General features: G+C 44.5%; 1 protein-coding gene across 5 annotated transcripts in view; it reads right to left on the bottom strand.

The window, feature by feature from the left end:
* The window catches only part of IFT46 (intraflagellar transport 46), a 73823-nt gene that overhangs the window by 45287 nt on the left and 4587 nt on the right, over positions 1–23949 (bottom strand). For all 5 annotated transcript variants that reach the window (XM_077633575.1, XM_077633576.1, XM_077633580.1 and 2 more), the window contains exons 2-3: positions 7318–7496; positions 3796–3870 (exon numbers count right to left, since the gene is read on the bottom strand). In XM_077633575.1, the coding sequence (XP_077489701.1) occupies positions 3796–3870; positions 7318–7496 (254 nt within the window). The remainder of the gene's footprint in view (positions 1–3795; positions 3871–7317; positions 7497–23949) is intronic.

Below are 23949 nucleotides of genomic sequence, written 5' to 3'. Positions count from 1 at the left end.
CGGCGGCAGCAGGGGCAACGACACAGCCAAGCAGGTGAGCTGGGCAGACGCGGTCTCCACGCAAAACTCTGCGAGCAGACCCTCACAGGGCAAGAAAATCATATATCCACTCTAACGAAAAGAGTAAACGAATTAGATAGCCAGCTTCAAATCAGCAACAAAGAGAATGAAGCTCTAAAAAAACAGCTGAGAGACATAGTCGCATCCCTGGAAGCGACACGCGCTAAACCCAATGATGGACAAAGCCAGACACCACCGCTAGCAAAGAAAAAGAGAACTAGCGAAGCCGAGCAGTCATTAATGCAAACAGGTGACACCAAACACGATAACCGAGCTAAGAAATGAAACAGTGCAGGCCATGAAAACCGTGAGCGAAGCAAGTGCTGAGCTACCTGGGAGCTAGTGGAACATGATGCAAGAATAGCAGCAATGTAAGAATTCAGAAATGGTCTGGCGAGCATTATGGCAATGCACAAGTATAGTCTAGCAGACAGCCAGACGCCCCGTCCCAGTGCAGTGCACGCGACGTCTGCGTTGTCAGAGACCAACACCACAAATCACAGTCCTAGAAACATACTCCGTGCCCCTGCCCTAGACCCGGGAAGCAGTTTCCATATTCAGAATGGCCAGACACCGTAACGTAATAATTTGGCAATGGAACACAAGACGGTTCAAAAGGAAAAGAAGCAATCTGCAGCTCCACACCCAAGTGCAAGAAAAACAATCAGATGTGATAGCCCCCCAGGAGACCATGGGCCCGGCCAAGCTCGCCGTGTATGAAACATTCCAAGGAGAAAACGGACAACCGAATACAGCAATATTAGTACAAAGAAATATACCAGCCACAAGCATGAGATTCAACAGCGTCGACATATTGCACGACCTAGTCGCGATCTTCCCGCAGAAGAGAGGGGACTCCAAACTATACGTCCTAAACGTGTACAGTACCCCCAGGGCCAAAGATCATAGATTTACCAAACTGATCGCACTAACTGTGAAAGAAGCCGGAAAGCACGCGCTTGTCGTGGTTGGGGACTTGAACGCCCCGCATCAAGCTTGGGGTTACATAACAGCCACGCCGAAGGGCAGGGAATTATGGAGCACTATTCAAATAACACACATGACGATCCTACTGCACCAGAATCGGCAACAGTGTCTCCAGGGACACTAATCCGGATTTCACGTTGGCTCGCGGAGTACACAAAGCTGACGCTCGGTAGTGATCACTACGTCATAGCTACCACCATAGGCACACCCAAGGTTAGGCCAAAAAAGCCACGTCCCATAACAGCCTGGGATGAAATAAGGACTTTAAGACAAGAGCGGCAAGCCGGGCGGCCTTTGAAGATCGTGGATATCGAGGCCTGGTCGAGTGCGCTAGCATAGGACGTAGAGGCGTGTACCAAAGAAATCCCAGAGGAGCTACAAGAAGTTGAGGTAGACAGTTGACTAGCCAAACTCTGGGAAAGCAGAGAAGCAATAACCTCGCGAGATGGCGGAAGAACAAGACAAACAGGAAGCTCATGCTCAAAATAGCGGAGCTAGACAAAGCAATCGAGGAACACACCGAGCAACTAACCAGACAGCAATGGGAGCAAACATGCAGCCAAATGAGAGGCAGACTAAGCCACCGTCAAACCTGGCAGCTTCTGAGGCATCTGCTCAATCCAAACGCTAGCAAATTTGAAACGCAGAAGAGACTGGCCATCATCTCAGAACAGTACGAAGAAACCGATGCAGAGTTACTCGCACACGTAAAAAATACGTACGTCCCCCAACACCCGCGCAGAACTCTGCCAGAGTACAAAGGCAGCAAAAACGACAAGATAGACGCGGACCTAACTGTAGCAGAAGTCAGAGCTGCGGCTATGGAACTAAAAACCGCACCAGCAGCAGGACTAGACAGAATCACAAAATAAGACGTTGAGAAACATAGATGAGGACTCCATGGAAGCGCTCACCTGCTATATGAACGAGTGCTGGAAAAGCGGTGAAATACCGAACTCGTGGACAATAGCGAAAATCATCCTCATTCCGAAATCAGGCAAACCGCTGATACCTAGAACACCTAGACCAATCCCTCTGACATCCTTTGTAGGGAAGCTACTGGAACATATATGTAATGTTAAACAGGCTCGTAAAGCACATAGAGGGAAACGAGCTTCTAAGGGCAACCATGGTAGGCTTCAGACTCAATTTATCTACGCATGACGTCATGTTGCAGCTCAAAGAACACATTAGATCTGGTCCCCGATACCCCGGCTACAGACACCAGAGCCGTCTTAGCGTTGGATCTGACGAAAGCTTTCGACACGAAGCCGTGCTAGCGGGGTTACAGGCTATCAACTCGGGCAAAAGAGCATACAACTACTTTAAAGACTTCCTCTCAAACAGGCAAGCGATCGTCAACGTGGGAGACTTAGCTACAGACAAAATAGAACTAGGTAGCAGGGGCACCCCGCAAGGGGCAGTACTATCAATACTCCTATTCAATTTAGCCTTGCTATATATCCCACAACACGACTAAAACAGATACCAAACCTATATCACAGCATGTACGCAGACGATGATATTCGGATAAAGAAAGGCAGCGACGCGGAAGTAGAAGAAGCGTTACAAGCAGGTGCCAACATATATAGTAACCGAAGTTGCTAAAAAAGCCAGACTGGCCTGCTCTGCTTCCAAATCCGAGCTGCTCATCATCACCCCCCATGGGCAGGGAAAGTCATCAAAACAAAATAAAATTCAGGATAGACAATCTCGACATACCAATGGTCAAAGAAGTCAGAATCTTGGGATTGCGACTGCAAAGCAATAGGCAAAACTCTACTTTATCAGAAATATGACAAACTACGTTGGCCAAACAGCTAGGCTCATCAAGAGAGTGACGAGCAAAAACAAAGGACCAAAAGAAAAAGAAACGATAAGGTTAGTACAAGCCTTTGGGCTCAGCTGCATATGCTATATACGCACTCCCATATCTCAGACTCACGCAAAAGGAAAGAAATGGAATAGACACTCTAATACGCAGGGCATACAAAACGGCTCTAAGACTACCACCCAACACCTCAACAGCTAGGCTCATGGTCCTAGGCGTGATCAAAACTGCGGAAGAACTCATTGAGGCGCAGTTGACAGGGAAGATAACACGACTGTCCAAAACTGCAGCCGGCAGAAAAATTCTAGAAAGTGCCAACGTAAAATGCAGGCAAAACTCACCTCAAATCATGGATCTCGATCGGGAGATAAGGGAATGCATGATAATACCACCCCTCCCAAAAAACATGCACCCTCTCACAACATCAGCAGAAGAAAAGTCCGCGCGGCAGATATGCACAATAAACTTAAAGACGACAAGTCAGTGCTGTATGTCGACGCTGCCGAGTATAGGCACAAAGAGGCATATGTTGTATGTCTAATGCGCCATTTGCAAGAAGAAAACCCGGAAGCAAAAACTCATTCGCCGATGTTCAAGGAAGGGCTTGACATGGACTATTAAATAGCCCTAAGGATCCCCACGAGAAAGTATGTCGCAGCCTTGTAACTGTGTTTGGTTCAGCGATACGCTTTGACACTATTCAAAATGGCAAGTGGCCACCTCGTAGCTGAGGTGTCAAAAGAAAACGATGCGTTATAATTAGCCGCAACTTGGTGATAAACTTTCACGGCTCCGGTAGGCAATGGAGGCGCCCCTTTTACCGTTTTATTGGCACACGGAGGCGAGTTGTGCTTCTCCGTCACCCTCGCACGGAACAGGTTGGAAATCGCGGTTGGCGAAGCAGTAAATGCACCCACCTGGTGATGAATCCAAAGAGCTCCTTGATTTCCGCCGAGACCGCTAGAGAATCGAACTCGGTCGGATCGTAGGCCCTGCGCATAACACGTACGTACGATCACAGGTTGCAAGCGGATTCGCAACATATCAACGACATATGGCCTAGCCTGCCTGCGTTGTGCAAGCCATAAACAGCGTCAGCAGGCCGAACAGAGTCAGAACTCTCTGTGATTGGCTTCGGACGCTGGGCTGGGCTGGGCTGCAACCACTCGCAAACCACCAACTTGGCTCTGATTTGCAAACGACGGTCACGCAAAGGCGTCATTTTTCCACAAATGATTGCGACTTGACAGGATGTCAGAGAAACCATCGGGACAGTTGAATCAATTGCCAAAATATTAGACAAGCGGTTACCATCACCAACAAGTTACGATTCGGAAATTTCTATATCATATTAGTGATGTTGCTATGCCCTGGATAGTCCTTTCCGACCAGCATGCTCGATATATGGAAGACGTCCGCTGTTGCAATGGGCATATCCGAAGCATCAGCGGCTGCAGTTGTTTTGTAGCCCGCAATGTTGTTTTTTTTTCGCGGTTGTCATGGTATGTATACACTTGGGGGGACACCCTCTGGACCCATTCATAGCGTACTTACGTTCGACTGATGTTCGCCCCGAGCAATGGCTGTGCACCATAATACCTTGCCATAAATGTTAACAAGTGCGCTGTCCCCGAAACAGCGTCTCGTATTCGCCTCACCACCTCCAATCACAAAAATATCCTAACGAACACACACTGAGCTGGTTCGGGTATGTTGCGTCGGCTTTGCGGTGTCCGGTTAGTAATGCGGAGAGATGCGCTCCTAATAACGTAAATTTTGGAATTCGGATCTGTTAATTCTGTTCTCTGGATCTGCCCACGGGATTTTTGGAGCGGGAAGCACTTCGGTCCGCAAGTTTTTGGCGATATAATGCGCCGTACCTTGAAGCCCGAATAATAATAATAGCACGCCTGTTGTCTGAATGTGCAGACGTATACCTCTTGCACCCCACCGCGGTTGTTTTTGTGCAAAGTCTTCTTGATCACTAAACTTCCCAACTGAATAGCATCCTTCCAGCGCTTCAAGCAACGGGGCCTAGATCTGCTCAAACCACCTTTTTCCAAACAAAGCTCGACTTTTACAGTACCGCATGGTCCATTAGAGGATCATTTACGGATCTGGTAGCTAACATTAAGACTGCGGCGGACCATGTAAAGAAAAGGCAGGAACGGCCCCATGCAGTCCCTCGCTTCGACTGCACATCGCAGCTGCCGCCGTTGAGGCTTCCCTTCGCGGCCGCTTTTAACATCCCCAGATTATTCCAAGGATGGCGTTCGCGGCAGGCGAGGCTGCGCTCAATAGCACAGGTCTCGTGTGGCGTTCCTTGAACCAGAATCAATCGATACTTCTCTTCTGTACCAAGGAGCGCATGCGGGTTTTGCAATTCTTTAAAATAGGCATTTGATACAGCTATGACGTGCTAGGCTGGTTAACCAATATTGAATGGTTGACTTTTCAACTCTTACTTTTATTAATGAGAAAGCATATTAGATGGCTATATCCCGAGTTTCGTGTCAGCAAAACTTTCTCCGCACGATCACGTCGTCCTGTTAAGATAAATGCGCAAAAGTTTGGTTACGTTAGTGTGTGATGAGATCTCGCTGTGGGAAAAGTTTTGTCGATGTGGTGCAATTAGTTAATTAAACGCGAAAATTACACTTTGACGTCACAGTATAGCCACGGACGCCGACATAGCTTCTCCGCACGATTGTGTTGTTCTATAAAGGTATATGTAGGAAAGTTTGGTTGTGTTAGTGAGTGATGAGATGTTGCTGGGGGGCAAATTTGGTTCATTAATTGCAATTATTTCATTAATTACACTTCGACGACACAATAGCCACGGATATCGACATAGCACCTGGACGTGAAAAGTAAAAAATAAAAATAACCGAAAATAAGATACAAAAATAAAAATATAGATCACTTACTGGCGTTCTACAAGTTCTGCCGTTCTAGAAAGTTCCATGCTTTCGCATTCCTCCACGTATGCAGATTTAAAAGCCCTCAGAATTTTCTAAATTAAAAGGCTTAGTTGTAGGCATAGACACATCAGTTTCTTGAGTACTGAAAACACAGTTGCCTTCGCCGCTGTCGTATGACAACTTTCGCCTATCTCAACAAGTTACGTGCTCTGGGTGGGTTGCTTTGTCTGAAAGATTCTCGTGTATTTTGGCGCGATATAGCCAAAATTTGTTGGGGCACAGCGCCAAGGGTAACTGCGTTTTCGAAATTCTATAAACTCTTATGGGTATTAATTACGGCGGGCTACACGCGTCTCAATAAATAAGAAGACTGACAGTAATAATTAAAACGTTAACTGCACAATATCTAGCCAAATATGGTTAGCACGTCTTACATATATTCTGGTGCGCTTTCCCGCTGACAGTGCTATGCCTAAAAAAGCGCTTCTCTAACCCAAGAAAGCCTATTTAAAAAAACTGCAGAACATTCTATGTGAAACACCCGGTATATTGGAGAGGCCTTTGCAGCAGTTTAGCCTATATTTGAGCAGTCCCATCGTGCTTTTGGCGCCATCGTGCTTGGGTACAGTCACTGGATTGTTTTGTTCCACCGTTCAGAATTTCTTATTAGAAACTCATCGGCTGCCATGTTAAACCTCACAATATTCCCCCTTAATAGCTCCGCCCGCGCCCCTTTCATTTATTTTCAGTAGCCGCTGTCTGAAGCCTATATGTGTGGCAGGCTGCACCACCGTGTATGCACCTAGCAACGTGCCCAGCGTGACAGATGCATTAATCGCGATATCGGAAACAGCAACCTGGGTCTCAACCCAACCCAAGTCCCACCGATGGCAGCACTACTGCACCATGCAGGAGTGGTGTACACGTGGCCGGTGCCTATGTATGCAAAGTTGAGATTCCACATATATGGGCATTCAGCTTATTAACGCTATCGTGTCATATCCTTTTTCCTCACGAAAAGCTTCGGGTGTCCCGGATGCAACAAGACTGACGTCTTGCTCACAGCTCACGTATGTAGATAGGATTAAGTAAATTGTTTCCCTCGATCGGTGCGAACGAGGAGCGCATCGATGCATCTGTAAACTACGAACCATCACGACATCTCTCGGTGGGAACATTCATTCATGAGAATCGATTCGTCGACGCAGGCAGATATGCAGCTGAAAAGGGCGGCAGAAATGACCACGTAATCATTTACCCCTTGTAGTTCCCGGTCCATGTCATACCCGCAATTTCTTCAGTGAAAAGTTAAAGATTATGAACGCGACTTTTTTCCGCATATCGTAAGGTTGCACCATAAGATCCAATATGTCCGCGCAGATTATTCCTGCTATCTATGGCAGCCTTCAGTGAGGGACAAACTTTTGAAGCAAGGTTTTGTTAAGCATCGGAAAAAACCCTTCTCATAATATATTCCACCCCACAGTTGATAGCCATGTCCAAGACAACAGGACTAACCCGTCCACGGTGACCAGGGGCTCATCTTCGTCTTCGTCCTCTTCGTCCTCCTGGTCGTCGTCCTCTTCGTCTTCTGCCTGTCGCTGCTGTCCTTCCATCAGTCCTTGCACCGCCTCGGGCTTGGCCTGCTTCCGGAACGGGTTCAGCATAGACGCCAGCAGGCCAGGCTTTCCTCCGCCCTGGTAAACAGATGCAAACTCCACAGCATAAAACACTCTCCAGTGTTCACCGTGGCCGGTTTTTTGTCAAGTACGGAACCCCGAGAGCGGCACCACTCACGCACTCTCTCTGGGGGTCAAGAAGAGACGCCGGGAGGAGGACGACGCATGCAGACGGAAAGATGTCAGCCACAATTGAAGGAGAGCATTCCATGCGTCCGCCTGGTTGGTAGCAGGAAGGCTTCTACCTAATGCTGAACGTACTAAACGTGAAGGCATTATTGTCACCAGAGGTGCAAGTGCCCTTATTTTTACTTTTTCTCCCTCGCCCTCATCCTCACATCGTTTACCCTCCCTATCCCTCACTAATCGTTGTTTTAAAACTCGACTTAAAAGGCACTATTGGACGAGAGGCTAGATGCCTATATTGTTGTGCGGGTGTGTTGTTTGAGCTAATACATGAGACAAAGCCGAGAAAGTTATAAGTTGAGCCGCAAAATGTCCCTCTGCCTTTGTGTATGCACGCACTGCATGTATACGTGTGCCCTGCATTTATATCATTGTTACCTATATGCACTCCTAAAATGAGTCAGCGGGTTGTTGTCTGTTTACAAAAACTAATATGCACTATGAATATTCAGAAAACAATGCAGTAGCATTTACTAGCACAATTACAATAAATGCTAAGCACATAATAGACTCAGAACAAGGAAAGTATGTGGGTCGCTTAATTTACTTTACCCGATGACACTGCGATAGCACTGGGACTTGTAACTGAATTTCACTCCTTCTGATCTCCCGCAATTTCGTGCGACTTACTGCATGCTCGTTTGATGACGCTTCCACGTGCACGGATGGAAGACGATGATGAACACGTTTTCAAACTACGAGTACATCTGGCAGTTTAACACGCGGGTTGGCGTCGAAGAAGACGAAATTGCAAGCACAGCTTGATTAAGCCTGAGGACGTCATCATCATCATCAGCAGCAGCAGCTCGAGAGCCTGGCAGTGGGAACAGGCAGGATGTTAAGAATCTGCCAGACGATTTCCATCTGAGGGAAGTGTATGAACCGACCGACTTTAAGCCGGAGTGGCACTCCCTCTTGGTGATGTGCTCAGGCTTACCTCCCGTCTAATGATCTGTTGCTCTGTATTGTTGTTGTTTCCTTCACAAAATGGCACATACCCACCAGGGGGATTGGCCATAACCAGGCGGTGACTATTTAAATTGCACTGTATTTTTGAGATGTGTTTCATGGTGTTTCCTAAAATCTTTGTAAATAGTCCATGTAAATATGATACGTTTTCAGTGTAATAAATGTCATATTAAAGAAATGCTGCGGCGATAGCATAGTGGTGAGAAGCAGCGGTGAGCGGAACGGATCCGTTCGCGCCGCCGCGGGTTCAAATCCCACTCCCTCAGCTATAGTCTTTTTATTTCTTTAGTTTTTCCCCCATTGCAATGCCGGCTTTCCACTGCAGTAAGGCTCTTATGCTGTGGCTTAAAATAAAACATTATTCAGGCCACTCGAAAATCAAACTGACCACCTAAAATGCAGCATTTGGGCTGAATTATGGTAATCGCTAACTCCCTTGCGTTTTTCCTTTCCCTCCGAAGCCTAGCTTCGTGCGCGCTTCTTTTTTTCATATATTTACAGTACTGTAAGCCCTTCACGGGCTTTTACAGGGTGGGAGGGAAAAATACACAAGAAATGAGCATGGCTACAAGAAGCACAACTCCAACTTTTTCTGAAGAATGTCAGCTGAATTTGTGGCCTGATTCCTGAAATACGTGCTGATCCAGTTTATTAAATGCTACTATGGTTTTCAGGAGGAACGAGTACTTAAATATGTCAACTCTAGTTGTGTACGGCATAATGGCGAATGGGTGGTTAGTGCGGGAAGATAAAGTGCCTGGGGGTCGAATGTACAGAGTTGAGTCTAAATTAAACTTATCTTCACGAAGCATATAAAGAAACTTGAGACGAGCTATCTTTCTAGTGTGGCTAGTCCTGGAAGTTGAGCTTGGAGGCGTAATGCTGTCACTGACTGTGTTTTGCGGTAAGCAGAGAATATAAATCTTAAAGCTAACCTTTACACTTTTTCAAGTTTATTGATCTGATATTGACAATGTGTGTCCCATATTATGCTTGCATATTCTAGATTTGGTTGGACTAAACTTTTATATGCTTGAAGCTTAACACCTGGTGTTGCATGCCTCAGTTTTCGTTTTAGGAAACCACGTTTGTGTTGAACTAAACCGCATATGTGATCGATTTGTTCACCCCAATGTACAGTTTCACTAATGGTGACGCCTAAATATTTCAATTTGCTATACCTTTGGATCGGAATATTGTTAATACTGTAGGAAAAACTAGGGGAGATTTCTTGTTAGTAACACCCATGGCGACAGATTCACTGGGATTAATTTGCATGTCCCATTTCGTGCACCAGTTGTACACATTTTCAAAGACTGATTCAGCAACACTTGATCATGAACATTTTTTACATGATAGAACAGGAGACAACCATCTGCAAACAGTCGCATTTTCACATGATGGTCTATATCATCTGCAATATCATTAATATACAGTAAAAAGAGCACGGGACCCAAAACAGAATCCTGGGGAGCCCCGGACGATGCTTGACCCGCCGCGGTGGCTCAGTGGTTAGGGCGCTCGGCTACTGATCCGGAGTTCCCGGGTTCGAACCCGACCGCGGCGGCCGCGTTTCGATGGAGGCGAAACGCTAAGGCGCCCATGTGCTGTGCGATGTCAGTGCCCGTTAAAGATCCCCAGGTGGTAGAAATTATTCCGGAGCCCTCCAATGCGGCACCTCTTTCTTCCTTTCTTCTCTCAGTCCCTCCTTTATCCCTTCCCTTACGGCGTGGTTCAGGTGTCCGCCAATATGTAAGACAGATACTGTGCCATTTCCTTTCCCCCAAAAAAATCAGTTTCCCTGGACGATACATGACAGGTTGTGGAATTTTCACCGACTATATTTCCACAAACTGCCTCCTGTTAGCTAGATAAGCGCGAACCCAGTTAATAATCTGCAAATCAATACCATATGCATGCATTTTTCCAAAAGTTTATCATGACACACTTTGTCAAATGCTTTTGATAAATCCAATGCAATCACATCTATTTGTTTTCTAGAGTTAATGGCTGCGGCAAAGGTATGAATAGTTTCAAAAAGCTGGGTGACTGTCGACAAGCAACACGTGCGCAGTGGCGGAGTGTGGTTCGTCGCCTTTCGTGTTTGCCTCGCGTACCTCCTCACTGCATTTCCGGGGTCCTTCGCCGTCATAACTAGCGCGCTAAAACGGGAATCCATAACGGGCTGCACAGACAAGCACGGTTCTAGCCTCCACCCTTACCCTCAGACCCGCCTTCTCTCCTTCAACCTCATCTCACCTACCTCATTAGGTGATGACCTCTGGTCCAGGAAAAAAGATGAAATGACCAGTCTCTTTATGAAGGAAGCGCGCGCAACACGTATACTGCTCAATACGAAACCATCCTCTGGGGCATAACCGCAATTCGCACCGACGGCATAGCCTCCATCGTTGGGTCCGGAAAGCGCAGCGAAAACCTGGGTGTTTTTCCAATCCGCCCGGTTCCCGAGTACACTTTGGAAGCTAGTTTGTGTACACAAAGATGGCGCCCGCGATGCGAACTACCATAACCCAAGAAGGACTTTCCGCAATAGGCTTGGGTGCAATGGTAGGCTGGTCCTTCCTTCATCACACTGCCCTTCTTCCAATGCGTGGTCTTGCATTGCTGCGTTTTTGGAAACTTGGGCACAGTAACGGTAAAACGGCACAATGAAAGTTTATTCCGAAATACATTATTTATAGGCATTCCAAGTGAAAATATTCCGAGAACATACAGTCAAGGTCTTATGGTGTTTTAGAGCGCAGCTCTCAAACACCTGTTCGTGGGCGTCACCGTTGCCGCCGTCGGCATCACCGAGAAAACGAGAGTATCACAGCTCGCTCATAGATGGCGCCAGAGTGATGGCGACACACTCCTCCGCTCCCGCGCTTTCCTCCTCGATTATCCTCGCCGCCGGCTGTATGCACTGCGCACGGCACGCTTCGAAAGCCATTGCGCTTTTTTTCACGCTCTATTATTAAACACAACCACTATGAGAGACGCTTGATCCTATACCACGAGCCACATTCATCAATTTCTCGTTTGAACTATGAAAGCATTAAACATGAGGGCTCGCGCCATAAGCAATCAAAGCGCACTCCGTCCTCCTCAATACGACAGTTTTATTAGCATAAGCTTTACTTTATTGTTGTATATTCTTCAACATTTTTCGGCACACTGACGCTCCGCTAAATGTAAATTTGGCCTAGCCCTGCATTTTCGCTAAAATACCGTTCTTTTGCAATCGAGCGAGGTAAAGATTTCGGTAATTTAGTTAAAGATGGCGTTTCACGAGTGAAGTTTCAGAAGCACGATAGTTGCTGCTAAAATGCTTGCACATTTTTTTAATGTGCGTTATGCATTTTTTTTGGCAAGTTTCAGACCGAAAACTTTAAGCTTGGCTCCTCGGAGTGATGCACATGCAGCGACTTCATTGCCTGGCACGGCGGACCGCGCCGGAACATCGCACTAAGCATGCCTCCGTTCTTGCTTATGCAGGTTTTTCTGCTCGGCTTCGTCGGTATCAGCAATCACACGTGCATCGACTGTCTTTCACCGATATCACCTGTGGGCTTGGCATCTGAATATGACGCATCAGCTCCCGATCAGCCCCCTGCTGGCAGTATCGTTCGAGATGTGACGTCGGCAAGAGCTTCAGCTATAAAAGAAGGCCTGCACAGCTTCATCTTCAGTGGGCACGGCGGACCGCGCCGGAACATCGCACTAAGCATGACTCCGTTCTTGCTTATGCAGGTCAGTGTCGGTTATGCTTACAGAAGTGACGACCCCTTTTTGCTGGTCCTGCCGAGCCCACGGCGTGTTGTTTGTATAGCATACGAGTGTCTACCCGTTTGTGAACTCCTCTTGTGTGGAGATGTTGAAAGTAACCCGGGTCCTGATGTACAAGTAATGTTTGATAAGATTTTGGAAAGCCAGAAGTGCATACAGCAGGACGTGTCTGATCTGAAAATTCTGCATGAAAAGATTAATACGGCTATCATTTCCCTGTCTGGTCGTATAATTCAAGTAGAAAAAGCTGTCGAGCAACACTTGAATTCTGCTCGTCAGTCTCTTCATATGCAAAACCGAAAATTAGTCGGTTTGGAAGATCGAAACAGGCGCGCAAACATAGTCATTTATGGAGTATCAGAAAATAGGAAGAAACTGAAAAAGATTTAAAGCAAACCGTTCTTAATGAAGTATTTCACAAGCAGCTTGATGTCTCTGCTTCATCTGTAGACCGTTTCCTCAGACTTGGTAAATCAACCAATAAAAAGAGGCCAATAGTAGTTCATTTCCAAGATCTTGATGAAAAGAACGCCGTGTTTAAAAACATAGGGAAACTAAAAGGCACTGGCATTTACATTCAGAACGACTACTCTCAGGAAACATTACGAAAACGCAAGTTACTCTGGCAGTCAGCTCGAAAGGAAAATGATGACGGCCATAAAGTGAGGTTAGTTCACGATAGACTGATTGTTGACAATGAAACGTTTGTCTGGAACGACGCATCGAATAGCCGTACTAAAATCGCCTCGGACCCTGCACGGAACTCCGACTGACTACCCACTCGCACTTCTGCAAACTATCGACACCTAACTATTATTAACCTCAATGCTCAGCGCATAGTCAATAAAGCAGAATCGCTTGAAGTATTACTGATCACTCATAGTCCCCACATAGTTGTGATAACTGAAACTTGGCTTCACTCTGGCGTTAGTGATGACTGCGTTTTTCCTCCCTCTTACCATGTCTTCAGGCGTGATAGGGGTTCCCGCGGCGGCGGCGTCGCTATCCTATTAAAACGTGATATTAAAATTGAGGTTTTGCAGCAAATAGACAACCATGAAAGTTTATTCCTAAAGGTTAATTACATTGGTCACACTTTCATTCTTGGCGCGCTGTATAGGCCTCCAGATTCTGGTCCTGACTATATGCGCAAATTGCAGGATCATATGTATTCATTTAGGAACAGTAAAATCATTATTTCTGGAGACTTTAATATTCCAAATATGAATTGGTGTACTGGATCTTTTGAACCTTCTGAAAATGCAGACATAATTTCAGACCTAATGATTGCTCATGACCTTGTACAAGTTGTAACTGAGCCAACAAGGGTGCAAGGAATGTGCAATTCCGTTTTAGACTTAGTATTTGTCAGCCGCTTGTTTTCTGTGCACATGTCTTCTGTATTGGAGGGAATATCAGATCACAGACTGGTACTTGTTTCTGTAATATTTTCTTTTTGTGATAAACCGCGCAAAAATTTGCTTAAAGATATAAAACACTTTTCACGTGCAAATGATGAATCAGTACTTGATTATTTAGACATTGCTTTTGACAGATTTTCGGGTGAATATGTTTCAGTTTTGTGGGATGCTTTCAAGGAGCACTGTGAATTTTGTCTGTTGAATTTCATTCCAGACAAAAAAAAGCTGTAAAGAAAAAGAATCCGTGGATTAATCGCCACATTATTCATCTCAAACGTAAAGTAAAGCGCCTGAAGCGCTCGAAACGGGCAAACATAGATCTTTTAGCAGAACTTGCAGCTGAACTTTCTTCGAATATTAGATTTGCCAGGAAACGGTATTTCACAGAATGTCTCCCGGAATTCATAAAGAGTAACCCTGCTAAGTTTTGGAACCATATCAGAGAGTCTCATAAGCCGATCTAGCAAATAGATGCGAATGGATGCGTTGTTAGGTGCCAAATGGGCATTGCCACAGCTTTTAATAATTATTTCCACTCTGTATTCTCAGCTGATGGAAATGGAAATGACGGTTTTCTTTGTGATCCCTTTGAACCTTTAGACATTGTATCTGATGGGGGTGTCATTGAAATGCTACTCCGATTAGATACGAAGTGTTCTTCCGGCCCTGACGGCATCCCTAATGCATTTTTGCGGCGCTATGCTGAATCATTGTCTCGTTTTTTGTCCAAAATATTTCGTGCTTCCTTAACTTCTTGCTCCTTGCCGCCTGATTGGCTGACAGTGAAGGTTATTCCTGTTTATAAAAATGATGATCGACTCTGTGTAAACAACTACCGCCCAATCTCTCTAACGACATCCTGTTGTAAGCTTATTGAACATATTATTGCCAATCATATACTTGCAATATTAAACAGTGATGGTGCGTTAAACACTGCTCAGCACGGCTTTAGGAAAGGATTCTCTACTACTACCCAACTGATAATAGCCATTCATAATTTCAGTGCAGCTTTAGACAAGTCAGGCCAAATTGATGTTTTATTTTTGGATTTTGCCAAAGCCTTTGACAAGGTGCCACATAACAAACTTCTTTTAAAACTGAAGCTCATTGGTGTACCACCTCCGCTCATTGCTTGGATTGCAGCTTATCTACAACACAGGACGCAGTTTGTGGAGATTGGCGGTAGTTGTTCTCCCCCGCTCCCTGTAACCTCTGGGGTCCCTCAGGGAAGTGTGCTTGGTCCTCTACTTTTTTTTTAATTTATGTAAATGATCTAGTTTCCGGTATTAACCCAGCTGTTAAGATTGCTCTGTTTGCCGATGATTGCATGATATATACTCCGGTATCTTCCGTTTCTGACCAGGAACATTTAGATAATGCTCTGCTTAGTGTCGTTTCCTGGAGTGAAAAATGGGGTATGGAAATAAATACTCAGAAGACTGTGCTCTTGCGGATAACAAGGAAGAAAAATCCGTTTTCCTTCAACTATTGCATTAATGGCGTTCCGGTTAAAGAAGTGCCAAGGTATAAGTATCTTGGTATTGTAATAAACTCGCAACTAAAATGGAATGACCATATAGACCACATTAAATCCTCAGCTTTACGTAAACTTGGTTTTCTTCACCATAAACTTAGGGGCGCACCTAGCAGCTGCAAGCTATTAGCCTATAATACGCTTATAAGACCAAAACTTGAATATGCCGCCATCGTTTGGGACCCCCATGCAAAAAAAGACATAGCAGAATTAGAAAAAATACAGAGACGCGCAGTACGTTTCATATTTAATAGATACAAGAGAACTGATTCCCCATCTTCGTTAATGGCAGCAAATTATATTAAACCACTCCACGTCCGACGCAAGATAGCCCGCCTATCCTTCCTTCACCAGCTAATCCATGGAAAACTAGGCATTTCTCCAGTCCCCTATGTGCAGTTTTCAGAAACGCGTAGAACTCGTCGTCATCATGATCACACCTTAGCACCATACTTCGCGCATACTAACACTTTTAAATTTTCTTTTTTTCCACAAACAATTGACGAATGGAACGCCCTGCCTATACAGGTGATATCGAATGTTGATTTTGACAAGGCACTCTGTGAGCTATTTTAAATATATGTACTACATTGCACAATTTTATTGTTCTGTGTTTTACGATGTAACTGTTTTTGTGTTGAGTGAATGTATTTTTCTGCCCTCCCTGCCTGGACTCAAATGAGGGTCTGCAGTATTGTGGAAATAAAAATAAATAAAAAAATAAAAATACACATTTCACATGCTACAAATTTCACAGCTGCTTCAAAGTGAAGAATATTATTTTCTAATTTTTCCGTGAATTTTATTGACTGTTGCAGAAGTGAGCCTGGCCAAGGGTTTGGCTTAAAATTTTTGGGTGATTGCTGGTGCTAACGGAAGACTAGATTAAATGGTGGAAGGATGATATCTCTCGATGACTCATCAACACTAATTCCTCAAGTGCATTTAAGGAGTGCTTCAGATGCACTGTAAAGCGCGATCAGAAATGTCATTCCGTGACGGCGTGAGCATCACGGAAGTATTAGGCACTATTTTAGAAACTACAGAGATAAAGAACTTGATATTTTTTTCTTTAAAAAACCTCATTGAATGTAGTATATCATAACGATTTCACCTGCGATGAGTCAAAGCTTTCCCTGAAAGGCACATTTTGGGGGCTCGCTCCTCAGGTGGCGTTAGACCTCGGAATCCCGGGAGAGTTGCGCGCAGTAAAGACGGTCGAACGAGCGCCTTATAATCGCTGTAAAGATTAACATCCATTATCAACCCTAGACAGACGATGGTATAACGCCGCTAAAGCTGCCACACACTAGAGCTTTGGGGCACATACGAAAATCAACATGTATTCTATTCTGCGCCACGTCCGAAGCACGCGTATTTGCTAGCAAATAATTAAAGCCTGCGATGCAAACGTTTTTCGCGGAAACGCACTCTCATATCCAGAAACTAAAGCGGCCAGTATTCCGCATGCCAACAGTCGTGAATAGAACACACGGAGCAATGCCATCAAAGGATCACACTGTCCTGATGAGCTCGCAAGAAATTTCAAGTATCCACACTCTATGGGCATCAAGGAATCCACAGTATACACCACACAGAAAAGACTGGCTTCGTCGGAACTAGTGTACTAATTTCTTTTTTTCTACGGCTGATGTCATTTTTTCCCTCGAGCAATTCCGAACAGCATGCCATTTTTACATCGACTTATGCACTGCCGTGCACCGCAACTGGGCATAACGTAAATGTAGAGTTGGAATTGTCAGCGCGTAACTCAACGGAGCTCGACCAGCAGCAGACGGTCTGCGCATGGCGCCAATGAAAAACGAAAACAAAAGCGAAACGATCCTTTCGCGTGCGTTTCCCGGGCAACGGCCAGAGGGGATCCATAACAGAGAAGAAACACGCAAGCGCGCTCACGGAGCAGCGGTTGTGTCCCTTCTTCTCTGTCGCGCTGTTATGGATCACCGTGAACACCAAATCGCCCAACCACTGGCATAGCCGGAGGGGGCCAATCATAGTTCAGAAAAGCGCCGAGCAGAGTATGGGTGTGCATAACTGCCCCGAGGATTCGCCACATTTTGGCTGGGCTCATTGTCCCGTCCAGAGAGTCGCATAATTTCCCCATTTGTCGTCGCTATTCGGTTCGCGCACGCACTCCTCGGGTAATCTCTGCACATTCGCGGTAGAGGACCTCGATTCCGACTAGTCTACGATACACTAAACTACTATAGAGGGAATCGTATTATCTACCTCACATAAAACTGATATGCATATAGGCTGCAGACAGGTATCTTCATACACGAACTGCGTACACGCAGCTTTTAGGGACAGCTATAGATTCCCATGGTGCGGGTCAACACATGGGAGTGTGCATCATACAACACAGAACCTCACATAACCAATCCAAACAGAGAGCAGTGGAGGCACTGCTGTCCAACTCGGACCAGATCCTCCTGGTCAGAATTGAAGCCAACATTTTTGCGGAAGGCAGCGGAGCCCCGACCATCGATAAGCCCCACATGACGCCAAGGCCAATTCGAGAACTAATAATTGAACAAATTTCATTCACCCACTCATTCACTTACGCACATACCTGTTCTGATATGAGTAAGCATTCAAAGCGCGGAGGAGGTGTTGCTCTGTATGTGCGTTGCCAACTACCGTATCAAATTCTAGCAAACTATAACATTGTGAATGAAAATTTTGAGTGCGTCATTATTCACTGTTATAATATACTACTTGCTCTTGTGTACCGACCGCCATCTGGGTGTTTAAAGCAATTCATGCAGTTTGCAGAAGAAATATTTGAACGTAGCCTCGAGCTCAACCTCGAATGTGTCTTTGTTGGGGATTTCAATATAAATGCTTCTCCAAATAATATTATTTTTTTTGCATTTCCAAGAGCTCTTTGAGTCGTATGGTTTTTCAAATGTGATTAATGATCCTACTCGCGTCACGTCAAATTCTGAAACAATACTTGACCTGTGCATTACAAGCTTCTGCCCCGATGAAGTTAAATCAGGTACAATTATATGCGATCTTACTGATCATTTACCCATTTACTGTCTGATACCTTCGAAGCAAAAACGCTCTTTTCTGGAGAAAGAAATATTGATTAGAGATTACTCGGAAAGAAACATGCCAAAGTTTAAAGAACTCCTTATGCAACAGGACTGGGACAGCGTTACAAAGGAAAAGGATTCTAATAACGCTTATAAGGCATTCTTGATGTTTTTTATTTCTGCGTACAATGAATCCTTCGGTTTTAAAACTCTTAAGAGACACAAGAGAGCAAGAAAGCCCTGGATCTCGCACGACCTGTATAACAGAATAAAAAACCGCAACATCCTTTTTCAAAAGTTTTTAGACACACGAAGTGAAGGCGATCTCCGCCCATTTAAGAAAGCGAGAAATAAATTGAATGCTGATATTAAGAAAGCAAAGAGATCATACTATGTGAACAAGTTTTCCAATATTACAGGAAATCCTCGTCTGGTATGGCAAGCGGTCAGAGACATCACGTGTAAATCGAACTCCCCAAAGCGGGTCTCTTATCACAGCGAATCTATGAGTGAAGAAGAGGTTGCAAACCTGTTCAACGAACATTTTATTAACGTGGGTGCTTCCGCAAATGACTGCGCTGCGATACCATGCGAGGATTCCTTAAAGCACATTTTGAAAATACTGTATTTTTGTCCCCAACTGATGAATATGAAATACTGGACGTCATTTTGGGTTTAAAGAACCATTGCGCCTCTGGAGCTGACGATATGAAACCCGGTCCACTAAAAGCCGTGGCAGAAATAGTTAATAGTCCACTCACACATATTCTGAACCTTATTCTTTCCACCGCAGTGTTCCCAGACGCAATGAAGTTAGCTCGTGTGGCTGTTATACACAAGGGCGGTTCCACTAACGATATGAACAATTACAGACCAATCTCGGTGCTCCCTATCTTTGCGAAGGTAGCGGAAAATATTATACATAAAAGACTAGTAAGCTTTCTGAGTGTAAATAACATAATAGCAAGTGAACAATTCGGCTTTAGAAAAAATAAGTCCTCCGAAATGGCCCTTCTTGAAGTGAAAGAACATATACTCGAAAACATTGAAAGGAAAATATTTACCCTCGGAATATTTCTGGATTTTAGAAAGGCCTTCGACTGTGTCCAACACGACGTGCTTTTAAGGAAGTTGCCATTGTATGGATTTCGCGGCAACGCATGGTGTTTAATAAAAAGCTACTTAACATCTAGAGCCCAGTTCACATGTATAAATGGCGCAAAATCCGACAGCAGACTTGTAAAACAGAGCGTACCTCAAGGGTCATTACTTGGTCCGACACTATTTTTACTATATATAAACGACATTGTAAACATAATAAATAACACTAAGTTAATTTTATATGCAGATGACACGAATGTGTTTTTCTCGGGCGCTGACGTTGTGGACGTGTTTCATCAGGCCAACGAATGGTTAACTGGACTGAACTTATGGCTTCTTTCGAACAGACTCCAATTAAACACAAGTAAAACTAAATACATACTGTTTAGACCGAGGGGAACCCATTCACCCACGAACTTGCACTTAAAATTTCATAACGTTACTATCGAACAATCGACTACAGTTAGATTTTTGGGGGTAATATTCCAGGAGAACCTTTCATGGACGCCTCACGTTGACGTACTGCGTAGGGACCTTGGGCGAGCCGTGGGAATTTTAAACAAGATAAGATACCATGTTCCGTCTGCTGTAAAAAAGCAAATCTACTATGCGCTTTTACATTCACGCTTCTGTTACTGTTTCCTAGTATGGGCTACAACGACTAAGACAAATTGGGATTGTCTTTTCTCTTTGCAAAAGCGAGCAGTGAGAGCAATAGGCAATTTAGATCTTTCGGAGGACACTGCACCTCATTTTAAAAGTAATAAAATAATGCCCATTCACAAACTCCATAAACACAAACTGGCCCTGGAAATTTCGCGTCTTCACCAAACCGATATAACATTTCAAACTAAATATCATGCCCACTTTGGTCCTTATTACCTACGACAAAACTTAATACCAAGGCCCCGTTCGCGTACAACATACGGTGATCAAAAACTAAGTTATTTGATTCCGGATTTCCTCAATGCGCATCCTGAATTAGCTGAGATACTGTTTACTGCCACCACGGTGCAACGACTGAGAAGAACACTTAGAGACATTTTCTTAAATGAAAACTAAATACCATGCTGTGCTGATAATTTCGTTCGCCTTCACTCCGGATCTTTACCTTCACTGTGATGACTGTTTTTCATAACACCACGCTACTGATCCAACTTATTGTTTCTTATGTACCTGTATTTTTGTGTTTTTCATGCCCTTTCATATCATGCAGTATTGATGTTCCTTTTGCTTTGCAATTATTGTGCTTATGTTATGTTGTTCCCGCCGCAGCCAAGGGTGGCGCGGCCCCGTCAGGCATGTTCTATTGCCTTTTGTCGCGTCCCCCAAGGCATTTCTGTAACGGAATGTCTTCAATAAAGAAAGAAAAGAAAGAAAAGCTCTTTCAGGAACCGGGTACAGGGTCGTGGCATATCATGCAGATGTGCGCTGTTAAGCGGAAAAACCGAACCGAATTGACAAAACGGTACAGACATTTTCAGTCCAGCGCTATTCTGCACAGCGAGGATCCATAGAGCTTCTTACAAGGGAAAGCTGGCGCCCCGCCTAAGGGAGCTAGCATGAAGCGCCCTCGAGACCATGGGCGGAAAGCTGCTACTGACTGCAGAACCCCAAATTTTGGCCGAAAAATAATGAAAAAACAAGCGTTGTTCGATAATTAGGAATGTCCTATCATTCAATACCCTGTCTATAAAATGCAACAAACGAGCAGAAAAGCAGGTAAATGTAAAGTTCGCTCAAAATAAGTGATGGCTTGCTCTCTTATTGGCCAAATATTTCACTTCACTTCACTTCACTTCACTTTAATACCTTAAAGACCCTCGTTAGAGGGTATTACATAAGGGGTGGGGCACACAGAAATGAAAAACAGAAAGACTAACAGATAATTTGAAAGTTATACAAATATAAGATTATCACTAAGCAAGTACACGCGTGATTTCTTCGATGAACAATGATTGGCATGTGATAGCAGCAAGTTCACGGGGAAGGCCGTTCCAGTCGTTCGCGGTCCGGGGGAAGAATGATGAAGAAAATGTAGTGGTGCGGGCGCGAGGTCGTGACACTTGCTGCTGATGGCCGGTGCGGAGGGAGATGCGTGGTGGTGGTGCGCAGATGTAGGGTTCCTGTCGTAGCTCAGAGTAAAAAAACTTGTGAAACAAACATAAACTAGCAATGTAGCGGCGATGAGCAAGGGTAGGTAGGCTGGACTGTGATTTGAGGGATGATATGCTGATATCAAAAGAATACGATGAATGAATGAATCTAGTTGCTCGGTTTTGAACTGCTTCAATTGAATTACAGAGATATGCTTGCTTTGGAGACCAGATGGGAGATGCGTATTCTAATTTTGATCGGACTAATGATTTGTATGCGAGGAGCTTGACATGCTGAGGTGCAGAGCGTAGGTGACGCTTTAAGAATCCTAGTGTTCTGTTGGCGGATGATATGATGTTTGAAATATGCGTATTCCATGTAAGATCATGACAAATATGAACACCAAGGTATTTGTATGATTGGACAAGATCGAGAGGAACGTTAGATATGCTGTATTGGAACAGAAGAGGGTAATGGCGACGATGGAACGACATATATTTGCATTTACTTGTGTTAAGTGTCATTAGCCATTCACTGCACCAGTCTTGTACATGAGTTAAATTATTTTGAAGGGATTGTTGGTCAAAGGTGTTAGTGACTGTTCTGTAAATAACACAATCATCAGCAAACATCCGAATATGGCAATCTAATTTCTCAGGTAGGTCGTTAATATAAATTAGAAACAAGAGTGGCCCAAGGACGGATCCTTGGGGCACGCCTGAGGAGACTGGTAGGAGGTCAGACATTTGGTTATTGACTACGACTGATTGGAAGCGGTGAGTTAAGAATTCTTTTATCCATGCTAGTATGTCGGGATGCAAGTTTAGGCGAGAGAGTTTCAGAAATAAGTGGTTATGAGGTACCTTGTCAAATGCTTTAGCGAAGTCGAGAAAAATTGCGTCAGTTTGGAGGTTAGCATCAAGATTGGCATGCAAGTCATGAACGTAAAGTGCTAGTTGACTTTCACATGAGTATCCTTTGCGAAATCCGTGCTGCGATGAGTGAAAAAAGTTATTTGAATCCAGAAAATGCATTGTTAAAGAATAAATGACGTGTTCCATGAGTTTACATGGTATGCTGGTGAGTGATATGGGTCGGTAATTAAGTGGTGAATCTTTGTTACCCGACTTGTGGACCGGAACGACCTTCCCCACTTTCCAGTCATGGGGTATGACACCTGTAGAAAGAGACTGTGAGAACAGCAGGCATAAAAATTTGGCAGAAGTATGGTTAACGTTTTTTAGTACCTTGGTGTTGATTTCGTCAAAGCCGGCAGATGATGACAGTTTTAGTTTATCTATGAGACATGATATGCCGGCCTCAGAGAAAGTAACGGCTGGCATTAAACTTCTTTGGTCATTTGCTGTCATGAGGGGGGGGGGGGCGGTTCCTGTTCATGAGTGAATAGAGATGCGAAAGCAGAATTAAATATGTTAGCACACTCGACATCAGAAACAGCACGCCCGGAATCATCAGTTAAGGTAATAGTGCGTATAGATTGCGGATTTAAAAGCTGCCAGAATTTAGTCGGGTTATCTTTAAGTATGTTGGGAAGGTCAGTATGATAAAATGAGCGTTTAGCGTTTTTTACTGCGACCAGGTATGTCTTTTCGGCAGCGTAATATTTTTCCCATGCGTAATCATTTCCAGTCTGTTTAGCACTGCGGAACAAGCGTTTCTTTTTGTTTTCTAGTCTTCCTAGAGCCTTGGTAAACCATGGTTTCTGTTTGGTTGCGCGGAAGCTGTATTTGGGAACATATTTGTTAGTAAGTTCGTTGATTTTATGAATAAACATCGACCAATTTTCGTGGATGGTTTGTTCCGGGAAAGAGTGCTGAAAAGATGGGAAATAAGCTTCCAACGCCCTGTTTATAGCCTCATAGTTACCTTTGTTATAAAGGGTGATTGTTTTTTTGGAAGTTTCTTTTATTGTTGGAGTGAAGGTAAAAGACGCATGGATGACTTTGTGATCACTAATTTCCCGGAGATAAGTAATGGAGTTGAGGCATTCGGGGTGGCTAGATAGTATAAGGTCAAGAATGTTTGCGGTGTCTCCGGCGATGCGTGTAGGCTGGGTTACTAATTGAGTAAGATTAAAATTTAAACACACATCCACAAACTCCTGTGATTCATGCTGTCTAAAAATAGGCTGATGAGGGTTATTCCAATCTATGTCAGGATAGTTAAAATCTCCAAAAAGGAGCACGTGTGCATTAGGGTGTTTTGTTGTAAGTTGGTTCAGAATGTTGTGCAGCTTTCGAGGGAATTCGGGGTTATTGTGGGGGGGCCTATAGCAAACACCAATTAGTATA

The sequence above is a fragment of the Amblyomma americanum genome, chromosome 8 (genome assembly GCF_052857255.1).
Source record: "Amblyomma americanum isolate KBUSLIRL-KWMA chromosome 8, ASM5285725v1, whole genome shotgun sequence".
In the NCBI taxonomy this organism is placed as follows: domain Eukaryota; kingdom Metazoa; phylum Arthropoda; class Arachnida; order Ixodida; family Ixodidae; genus Amblyomma; species Amblyomma americanum.
This window is presented reverse-complemented; position numbering and strand designations above follow the sequence as displayed.